Source organism: Cyrtonyx montezumae, unplaced genomic scaffold (assembly GCF_038088225.1).
Source record: "Cyrtonyx montezumae isolate F1298 unplaced genomic scaffold, pur_monq_1.0 scaffold_3, whole genome shotgun sequence".
NCBI classification, from domain to species: domain Eukaryota; kingdom Metazoa; phylum Chordata; class Aves; order Galliformes; family Odontophoridae; genus Cyrtonyx; species Cyrtonyx montezumae.
The window spans coordinates 104,698,655-104,709,930 of NW_027072034.1; the positions used below are offsets into that span (position 1 = coordinate 104,698,655).

Sequence of the window (11,276 nt, forward strand, 5' to 3'; positions counted from 1 at the left end):
GATCTGCAGAAATACAGTCATAAAAAAGGATTTAGTTGTCCTCTTAGAAACAAGTTTGAACTTAGGTATAATATATGCTTAAATTCTTGCAAAGAATTTGGTCCCATTTGGGCCAAATCCTTTTATATCTGAGTCAGCTTTCTTCTCTATACTTCTAATCTGTACTCTATACTTCTAATCTGTGTCAAAGGCAATTGATTAAGTAAAACAGAATATGTGTAAAAATAACCCCAGATTAGCGGACACAGAAATTGAAGGGATTTGATTGTAAAGCTCTACAAGACTGCACGAAAGAGTGACTACAATGGCCTGATAAGATGTCTGAAAAGTATTTGCTGAGTAAAGATATTTTCCAGTGTGAATGTGCTAGATCTTAAGTGAGTCAATAAGGAAATCTTTGATGAAAGGCAGTGGGCTAGCACCAGCTCTAATCATGGGAAAAGGAGTTTCATTTATAACTACAAGAGGAGTCTCTTTAGGCCTACAGTTTGCTATTAATTCTGTCAGCAACACAGTTGTGTGTTACAAAATCTCTGAGGAACAATGAGAGTCTCCATGGACTTATTCAGGGTCCCACAAGGACATCCACAACTTGAAGGGATTTGTAGAGATTCACTGAAATGTCACAATGTCTTTACTGGACTCACTGGCAGGATGAAGGATTTAATCAGTAGATCTTTCCAAGACCCCCTCTACTGTCTTATAACTCTTTACTATTATTTCATCAACAACATTCTCTCGGGCTTTGACAGAAAGATAGAATTTAAACTAGGAAAAAAATTGTGTGTAAGTTTTCCTTTTTTATATTTTAAGTCTACAAGTATACAGTTTAAATAAGAGATGTACTAAGCCCAGGTATTCAGACAAAATTATGAGCTGGTTTCACTCAGCCTTCTGAACCCCATCCTCTTTCCCCAGCTTTATCACCTGTCACCTGGAGACTATGAGTATCTCTCAAAAGGTTTTTCTATTTAATAGCATAGGCATGATGGCTGATATGAGGATAATGAAGTACTGTGCCTCCGATTTATACTGGGCTGCAGAAGGAGTACTTACCTATCACAGCTCTGTTCTTTCAGATTATACATCCTGGAATCTAATGATCTTCAATTCAATCTTAACAGAAGCTTAAATAACTCTTCTGCCGAGGGAACATTTATCAGGGCAGCAGATATATATAATTTTAGACTGAGTTCTGGGGTGGATATTTTAACAAAGTGCTTGGAGAAGATAGTTGGAGTCTGATATAACTTATCTTGTTCAGTTTGACTTGTGTGACGAACTTCTGTCAGCTTCCAACTACAGTGGCACAGTACAGGGTGGGGAAAGTAAGCGACTTGTTCCATTCTGTTGCTTTTATCTCCATTTTCCAGCAAGCCTCTGCAAGTGAAAAGAAGCATAGGTCTACTGATGAAATGTGTGTGAGGTGTGAGCTAGACCACAGTTTTGTTGTCTTTTGATGACACCAGTCACTCTTCTGACCCTTTTACAACTTACTTTGCAACAACAATTTGAACTGAAAAATAACCAAAGTAATAACTAAAACTGCTTGCTCAGACCTGAGCATGGGTGTCTGTGCAGTGAAGAACAGTCTAATAATACCTCAGTAGTCAGTCTATTTGCTAGTAATAAATCAAAATCTAATGATTTCCCAATTTAATTAAATTATTGTTATGTTCCTTAATTATAATAACACGTAATTTTTAATAAAATTTAAATTATAATAAAATGTGGTGCTCCTCCACCTAAGAGATGCTTCAGTTGCAAGCAAATCTCCAGGAAGTTTTTGAGGCCATCATACTGCTGGGAACGTCTGCTTTGAGTGGCAACTGCCTTTGTGTGCCTCTAGGTGGAGACCCTATCCATTTAGTTCAGCCTTCCACAGAGAACAGTAGGATGCTTCAGAAAGTGAGTGGTTCTCTTCATTCACTAAATAGAATATGAAGGCACTTGCTTAAAAAAAAAAACTTATGTTACAAATTACATGAGGAAAATGCATGGATCACATTTTAAAATGTATTTTTTCTAATATTTGCAGATGTTTGTTGATATTTAATGTATGTTGGACCAGCCGTCCATGTTAGAGATTTCTCCCCATGCATGCATGTAGTACATATTCTACTCTATTTTATTCATATTTCAAGTTGAGTCCTGCAACTTCTGTGGAACCCAAATATCCAGAACCTAGGAGAACAGGAAAGGAGAGACTCACTGCTATAAGATGCCAGTAACCAGCAACTACTGCACAATTTCCACTGTCAGAGTTGGCTAATATGACACATGGTACATTGGCATACTTCTTAGATTTAAGCTTTTTTGTTATGCTTTGATATTTTTCCTTCCTTAGTCAGTGATTAAAGAGACGAGTCTTAACACAAGGACACAGCAAGGTGTAGTCTTGTCGGATGATTCTAAATAGGGGATGATGGAGTCATGACTTTCATAAATGCTTTATTCATAAAATATTGAAATTTGGGTAACATTTTCTGAAATCTAAGCATCATTTCATCTGATAAATTGAGATATCTAATCTCCTAAGATCCCTAAGATCTTTTAACTTGTATTGCTCTTGCCTAATTCCCCATTTATTACATATAGTATTGCATATCTAAGTCTCTGAGGAATATTTCACTGTTTCAGCTCTGTACTCCTTAGATTTAAAATTTGTGTTAAAGAGCTGTTGCTGTCTGCAGCTGCAGAAATACTCTGAACTCTGTCTTTAACTTGAGAACCCCAGTACTTTTTTAATTGGCAGTGTGCACTGGGGATGTAGATTAGTCTATACATGGATACAGTACAGAGAGGGACTAAAAATAACTTTTAGTCATGGATCACTGTGACACAACAATATCTTCTCTTTTTACACAGACCGGCATTACATATTGTGAGATTCCTACAGTATCTGTCCTGTCCTCAGTTGATATGACATCTGGTAGGTCTCGAAGGGCTTTTTTCTTCCTTATCTAATACTGTAAAGGAGCTTGGTAATTAATATTTATAATGCTCCAAATAAGTTTTCCTATTCTTTCTCTTCATTTATGTTGCCATTTCTTACTCCACCTTGGACATGTACACAGGAGAAGGACTGACATCCATTTGGATGCACTGAGGTGTTAGCCTCATTTTCCAGGATCCTGTACTTTCAGCTGGAGTAAATGTCAGGTGAAATGCCACATAAACCAGTCAATGTTGAGCAACCAAGGATAACAGCAGTAGCTTCTTCCTTTCCCCTTAATAACCATTTCCTTTTACATTTCATATTCAGTTATTTCATTCTCTCATGCTTTATACAATTATATTGATTGCAGAAACTACATTTCCATTCCCCAACTATGCAGATTACCTGCAAAAGAAAACAAAAGGCTATTCTACCCTTTTTAGCTTTCCAAAGCTAAAGGGACCTGAAATTTTACTGTCTCTTAAGTGCTGTCTTTTTCAATTGTCATTCTGCAAATTCCCTCTAGTATGTAAATACTCTTCCATGATGAGCTGCAGGGTATTGTAGGTGGGACTTAGAAGGAATTCCTACCATATCCCACTCTTCTTACTAAATATATAACTGTATCATATGTGTGTACTTCATTGTGGTTCCACCAGAACACAGAAAAAAACCTTACCATAAGACTTTGCCACAAGTCCTGGTTATTTGCTTTCTTTATGAGTAAAGATTATTTATATTAAATACTAGCAAGAATAAGGAGACACGAGTGAAAGCATCTCTTCTAGTTCAGGAGGCAAAAATCCTTCTTCTTTAATAAAAATCAGATATTTAATACTATGCCCATTAAGTGTATTTTTTCAAGTTTGCACAGTTCATTCAGAAGCAGAGTTTCAATTGGAGTGATGTCAGCTGCCCAAAGACAGAATGCAAATGCTCTCTTGATAAGCTAAGTCCTGAAAAATAAAGTCATATCTACAACCAAAGCTACACATACAGAAAAAAAAGAGTGAGTGTGCTAGTAAGAGACTATCAGCACAGTAGTAAAAACAAGAGTACCTATTCAGTAGAAATACATAATAATCCAAAACTTTGAGAAAAACTGCTTCTTTTATTATCTGAAACAAGACAGATTGAATTTTTGTATATACTGCCCATACTTTTAATTGTGAAATTTTGAATACAAGCTAGTTGAGCTCATGGCATATTCATCCGTTTTAGACAAAGAGAAAAGCAGTGAGCAAGATGAGCAAGATGTGTTTAAGAACTGTACAAATCCTGAGGTCCTAGCAATAGCACTGAGACAGTTATGCTGATGACAGGACAGTCACCTACTCATACACTATTCCCTGCTTCTTTCATTATTCTTATTACTGCTTCATTTCAGTTGTTAGTGGCATGGTGCTAGTTTGCTTTTGTTAATACTCTATGACACCATTACAAGACCTGAGCAGGAACTGATTATTTTGCCCTCAGATACTCTTAATGAAGAGATGGGCAAGAGTAGATCCAGACAGTCCTAAAGAGTGTAATTTTTGTACGACATATGTTGATTGAGAACAAAAAATATGTATGAAAATAAGAAGAATAGACCACATAGATGCAGTAGCATTTTGCAGAGATGGTTTTAGTTTTGGATAAATGGCAGAAGGTAACATATACAGTGAAGATTTTAGTTATCTCATATTTGAAATGTTTTCTAAAATGTTTTTTTTTCTTTTAATCAAGAGCCCAGACATGCTCTGTCATCTCTCTTTTAGGGTTTTTGTTTTCCTCTTTTTTTCACAGTGTGGTATTAAATGGTGCCAGGAATTAACTTTGAATCAAAACCAGTGCAGTTCAGCATCAAATTCAATTTAGGAAAAATTCTCGCTACAGCAAAAATCAAATCAATTCTGCATAGGTTTATAGAGGAGAGAGGAACTGGATCAAAGAAATAAAAGTTAGAAAGTATGTTTTGTTTGAGTGTTGAAATCTGAAAAGTACTCAGAGTAGCTATGCACATACATTGCTAGGTATTCCCATTTAAATCAACAGTATGAATTCCTTGTGTAGATTTTTGCTTCCTCTTTCATCTCTTGACCTTTCTACAGTTTCAGAGGATTTAAAGAAACCATTAAATCCTTACCACATTTAACTTGGCAATATATACAACACAAATGAAGGATTTGTTTAACAAAATTTGACAGGTGTGGCATATCAGTCTTTTTTTTTTTTTTTTTTTTTGTAAATATTTCCATAGTCTCTTTTGTGACAGATGGTAGTGATTTGTTCTTAGTGAAAAATTGTGATGATTTCTGAAGGAATCAGATCCTGTCAAGGCACATGGAAAATAGAAACAGCAGAATGTAAATGATAACTTCTGTTGGAAGATTATGATTCTAAGGTTGATATCCAGTCCTTACCACTTCCCCTAGACCTCCTATTTCTAAGATGAATACCCTCAAATACATAATTTTTCATTCCACTTTTCGATGAAATGGTTTGTAGGAACAAATTTACACACCAGACCTCTGTTTTGCTGTTCCCAATAAGTTCAAGGAAGATACCTGGAACATTGAGAAGCACACCATGGCTACCAGCACACTCTGTAAAAATTTACTCCAGCCTCTGTTGAGTTTCTCTTTGTGAGTGGTGATAGTTCAGGTCAACCCACAAGTGCCCTGCTGCTGCCTGACTGCTACCACCCACTGCAAATAGACCTGGCATCAAACCATGCCAAAAGTTCGCATACTGTGTAGCCCAAATAATCTCCCCATTCTACCCCCAACACATGATCAACAAAAAGGTAAATAATGAATTTCAGCACTGAGAAGAAACTTGAGGAAAAACTACTGCACAGGAAATGATTCTTAGCGACTTACCAGAGATCAAAACATTTTTTAAATATTATATTTATATTATATTTCTATTTCTCAGATTTGTACGTTATCCATGCAGTGACTACGATGTTTACAGTTCACAAAGTCATATATTTTAAAACATACCTCAGAAAATGAACTCAGCTGTTTTTCAGGTTGCAGGATAAATTTCTTGCCTTTTCTGGCTATTCTCTGTTCAGTAAGAATGCACTTCATATACAAGGATAAATTATGGTAGCCCATGGGAATCAGTGACATATTGTGCAACTCACACAAATACCCACGGGCTTGCAGAAGAGATCTCTGTTTTCTCAAGAGAAAGATCTGGTACTTCTCATAATGGGAGGTCATATTACCTTAAAACGCCTCTGACCAAAGATCTGCCTGATGAGTAACATTTGTTCCCATAACAACTGTCTCTCCAGCAAGAGAGATGGGCTCTGTGGCTTGATGAAAATAAAAGTAGTCCACAGGCAATCCTGTTCTAATGGAGTAAGTGGTCCCAGTAAGGAAGAGAAACCTCCCTATGAGCATGATACAAACCCTACTGGGGCCAGCAGGAGACAATCTAGTAAATTCAGAGTTTCAGATTACAAAACAGGAATACCCCTACTTCTGCTCATATGTCAAAATAGTAGTATTATCAGCAGTGATGAGATACATCAATTTCAGTGAAAAATTTTGCATTCCTGTACCTTCTTATCAATACACATAGGAAAATGTGGTTCAAGTTGCAATCACATTGATATAAGAAAAGGAAGATTTTACTGAGATATGTGACAGCAGAATTCTCCCCCATGTTTTTCCATAGCTAGGAGAGCCACAGGAGTAAATATAACTTGCAATACAGAACTATCAGCTTTTTCACAGAAGGAAAGCTTCGTGCAATGGGAAATCAGTGGGCAAGGGACTCCTCTGCTTTGCTTTCATTCAAAAGAACACAGTGAAATTCTATTCCTAACAGGTAAAACTAGCTTTCTTGTTTCTTTCAGCTCCCAACTCCACAGATAATAAAATCAGGGAAATTACTAGTATTTCCACTGGAAATGGAAAAAAAAATCATCTGAAAATACTTAGGAATAAAGTTAGCTGGGAAGCAGTAATTTGGTTTCACAAATTTCAAGGCTTTAAAATGAATTTCAGTTCTCCAGTGGAATAAAAACAAAAATCTGAACACTTTGTCACAATGTTATTGTATAGAAACATCTGTTTTCTTATTGTAAAGCATAATGCTTTCCTCTCAGATTCACCCTCTTCCTTTCTTTTCCCGGTCTTTCCTGCTCCTTCTCTAACTCTTTGTCACCAGAGGAAGCTGCAGAGCCCTGTATCACAAACGTTTTTCATGTGAAATTTTTTTAAAATCAATATATTTTTGTGAGTTAGTTCATCTTCTCGTCAAAAATTCATTCTGTCAAGAATGTTCATAACTCTACTTGGGAGAAGTAACAAAAATTTGATATTGTACATACCCAGCTGGACAGTCAGCTGCTCAGCTGGGGTCCCTGGGTGAAAAGCACACAGTAAATTGCTGAAATGACAGTCCAATAGACTGAAGGTTCCTGGGCTAATCTCTCTTTGTTTTGTTCTGTTCTGTTTTGTTTTATGTTGTTTTGTTTTCCACAGAATACAATGCCTATTATACTCCCTATGGTATATTCTTACCATAAAAAACACATACTTAATTAAAGCATTTCTTCTCACAACTTTTTTTCTTGAAACTCATCCCAAGGATTTTAGGGATATACCTGTAAACAGCTAGTAAGAAAAAAAATATGTCTAGCCTTACAATCCTCTATTTATCCATGTGTGTACTTGACCATAAAAATGGTAAATAAATCTTTTAAAAGATGAGCCCCATCTTCTGCCAGATGTATTTCTTTAAGGAAGAATTACCAGATCACAAAGTCACTTCAGACAGAGAGCCTTCACCCTGGTTTAGCATCCTGACTTCTTCACAGAAACAGACTCACTTATTTTTCTTGAAGGTCATAAGGGTTTTTGCTGTTGTGATGACATTTGACATCACCTTCCTTCTGCATCTGAAAGAAAATACACAGCGCTGAAATGACAATGAAAATGCACTGCTCTCTTTAAGTGACATGGGTTATATATTTGTATGCATTTTGTCACAAGAGCCAGAGAAGGATTTGTTACCCTTGAAGTACAGAAGGTTCAAACATAACTGATTTTTTCTACCTTCCTTTACCTGAATCTCCAATTATAAAAGCTCTGTCTTAAAGAAGTGGTGCCTTTTAGCTGGGGGGAAAGAAAAAAAAAAGAAGGAAAATATTCCAATTAGAAACAATCTAACTTCTCTGTCACATCTGGTCTTCATGCCTCAATAATCCCTTGAGCACAGCTCATAAATAATGAGAGCTCAGAGACTGGCTCTACAATTCCAGCACATTCTATTGATTTCCAGGGGATGCACAAAAGGATAGTACATATCCTTAAGGCAAAACCATGTGCTGTTTGTTGGTCTTCTAGCAAATGTATATTGCTAGTATTTTAATTAATGTTTATTGAGTACTGCCGATAGGTATATGGAGCAAAAAAGAGTTGCTGTATTTGAACTGAACTGATTTCTGTCTTTTTATTTCTTTATAGTTTCCATATTACCCTTTTTGTATCTTATGTCATAGTTCTATGCAATATAGAAAACACAAAAACCTAACATTTTCTGTGCAAAAATAGTCAACAGAACCTGTAAAAGTTTTGATTTCACTGAAATGAAAAAGAAAAAATATTAATTTCTATACATCTAATTAGACAGAGCTAGAGACAGAGCTGAGGAGAGCCTATCAATTCTATTGCCTTCAACAGGTCTGCCTTGTTTTTTTGATGACTTCAGCTTAGCATAAGAGGAAAGAAAGAAAAAAAAAAGAAAAAGTTAAGAAAAGTAGAAGGAGGGAGGGATGATACAAACTTGCCCCATAAACTTTACAGAAGCATACCCTTCAGGAACACAAAGGAAAGAAGGAGACATACGTCATTTTGTCATAATCCAACCCATGGTAAATAATTTCTTCACCTTGGGATATAAGAATGACATACTCCCATGAATTGATTGTTTTATCTGAAGGTGGGTTGAAATAAATAAACTCAATATTTATGTTAGAATGGAAGGAATCAACATATAGTTGCTGGACAAGGACAGAAAAGGATAGAAAATAAAAAATCAACATTTTGATTCAAATTTAGTATCTTTATCATATGCTTAAGGGAATCTTATTGCTATGTTACTCCTAAGGGGATATTATACATTTTAAAGGGGGTTACATTAGCATGAATTGATAAAGAATCATTTATCTTTAAATTCTTTCCAAGTAAACTTTCAGGAGTCCATTTCCTAAAAGAAAAGGGACTAATTTTATAATGGTATATGTTTTTTCTTTCCTCTGCAGGCTTAAGTGATAATTGAGTATCTTGTTAGCAGCACAGAAATGAATAACTCAACGTACATAAACTCTTCATCTGAAAATGTAATAGCTCTGGAGAGCCCCTATAAAACTATTGAAGTGGTCTTCATCGTCTTGGTGGCGGGGTCTCTCAGCTTAGTTACCATAATTGGGAACATCTTGGTCATGGTGTCAATCAAAGTCAACAGGCACCTGCAGACTGTGAACAACTATTTCCTGTTCAGTTTGGCCTGCGCTGACTTGATCATAGGCATCTTTTCCATGAACCTATATACCCTCTACACTGTGATAGGCTACTGGCCCTTAGGACCTGTGGTATGTGACCTCTGGCTGGCTCTTGACTATGTGGTCAGCAACGCGTCTGTGATGAACCTCCTTATCATCAGCTTTGACAGATACTTTTGTGTCACAAAGCCTCTGACTTACCCTGTAAAGCGAACCACTAAGATGGCAGGCATGATGATTGCAGCTGCATGGGTTCTCTCCTTCATCCTTTGGGCCCCTGCAATTCTCTTCTGGCAGTTCATTGTAGGGGGAAGGACTGTCCCTGACAAGGATTGCTACATCCAATTTTTTTCCAATCCTGCTGTCACTTTTGGCACTGCCATTGCAGCTTTCTATTTACCTGTTATAATCATGACTGTTCTTTACTGGCAAATCTCTCGAGCCAGCAAGAGTCGGATAAAAAAAGGGAAAAAGGAAGCTTCTCAAAACCAGGATCCAGTTTCCCCCAGCCTTGTCCAAGGTAAAATAGTGAAACCAAACAATAACAACATCCAAACTAGTTCAGATGGGCTGGAACATAACAAAATTCAGAATGGAAAAACCACTGGAGAGAGTGTGATGGAAAACTGTGTTCAAGGGGACAAGGACAGCTCCAATGACTCCACCTCAGTGAGTGTGGTCCCTTCCAATATAAAAGAGGATGAAGCTGCCAAAGATGCCAGCCAGACTTCTGCCTCCCAAGACCATCTGAAAGTGGAGAACTCCAAGCTGACATGCATCAGAATAGTAACCAAGTCCCAGAAAGGTGATTGCTGTGCTCCCACCAACACTACTGTGGAGATTGTAGGCACCAACGGGGATGAAAAACAGAACAGTGTAGCCCGGAAAATAGTCAAGATGACGAAGCAGCCAGCCAAAAAGAAACCACCACCTTCTAGAGAGAAAAAAGTGACAAGGACCATTTTAGCCATCCTCCTGGCCTTCATCATCACCTGGACCCCATACAATGTTATGGTGCTCATCAACAGCTTCTGTGCATCTTGCATCCCTGGAACTGTATGGACCATAGGTTATTGGCTCTGTTACATCAATAGTACCATCAACCCTGCTTGTTATGCGCTTTGCAATGCCACATTCAAGAAGACATTTAAGCACCTTCTTATGTGCCATTACAAGAATATAGGAGCAACAAGGTAAATAAATAACTAAATAAATGTAATAATAAAATGGAAAACACAAAGAAGTTCCAAACTTAATTATAAAAGAAACAAACAACAATGCCATAGCACTTTATGCTCTATTATGGAATGTGCAATCAAAGACATTAGAGAAAATATTGAGATGGAGCATCAACTCCACCCCTGAGAACTACACTAAAGATCATTTTTTTTTATTCACTGACAGTAAATCTTGAGAACATCCATAAATTCTGAGGAGTTATTCAAGTATATGGACTGAAGGCACAGTTCCTTACTTTCTGAGAGTATTCTGAAGAAGGGCTTTACAATCTATATTTGTTTGGGTTTTTTTGGTCAACAAATCTACTTCATCGCTGTGTGTTTGAAATGTCTTCATCTAGGGAAAAAAAAAAAAGGGAACTCTAAAAATAATGATGTGGAAGAGACATAGGGGTTTGAAAGCATTTTACATAATCCAAATCATAGCAGGTTTCCAAAGCTCAAGATTGTCTAAAGTTTTTTATTGTGTCGTTAGAATCGTAATGTTATGTAAAATATGATGAAACTTATTTTATGTCTTTTATGACAATCTCATTTCCAAACCTGCATCATTTATGAAAGTGTATTTTTGCTCAACATGTAACCATTGTCTAAC

The 11,276-nt window shown here is 36.7% G+C and overlaps 1 protein-coding gene across 2 annotated transcripts in view; it reads left to right on the forward strand.

Moving 5' to 3' along the window:
• Positions 1-10,957, forward strand: part of CHRM2 (cholinergic receptor muscarinic 2) — a 96,952-nt gene extending 85,995 nt beyond the window's left edge. For both annotated transcript variants that reach the window (XM_065742705.1, XM_065742706.1), the window contains exon 2: positions 9,204-10,957. In XM_065742705.1, coding sequence (XP_065598777.1) covers positions 9,243-10,640 — 1,398 coding nt within the window. In that variant the 5' untranslated portion in view covers positions 9,204-9,242 and the 3' untranslated portion in view covers positions 10,641-10,957. The remainder of the gene's footprint in view (positions 1-9,203) is intronic.
• The last annotated feature ends 319 nt before the right edge of the window (positions 10,958-11,276 follow it).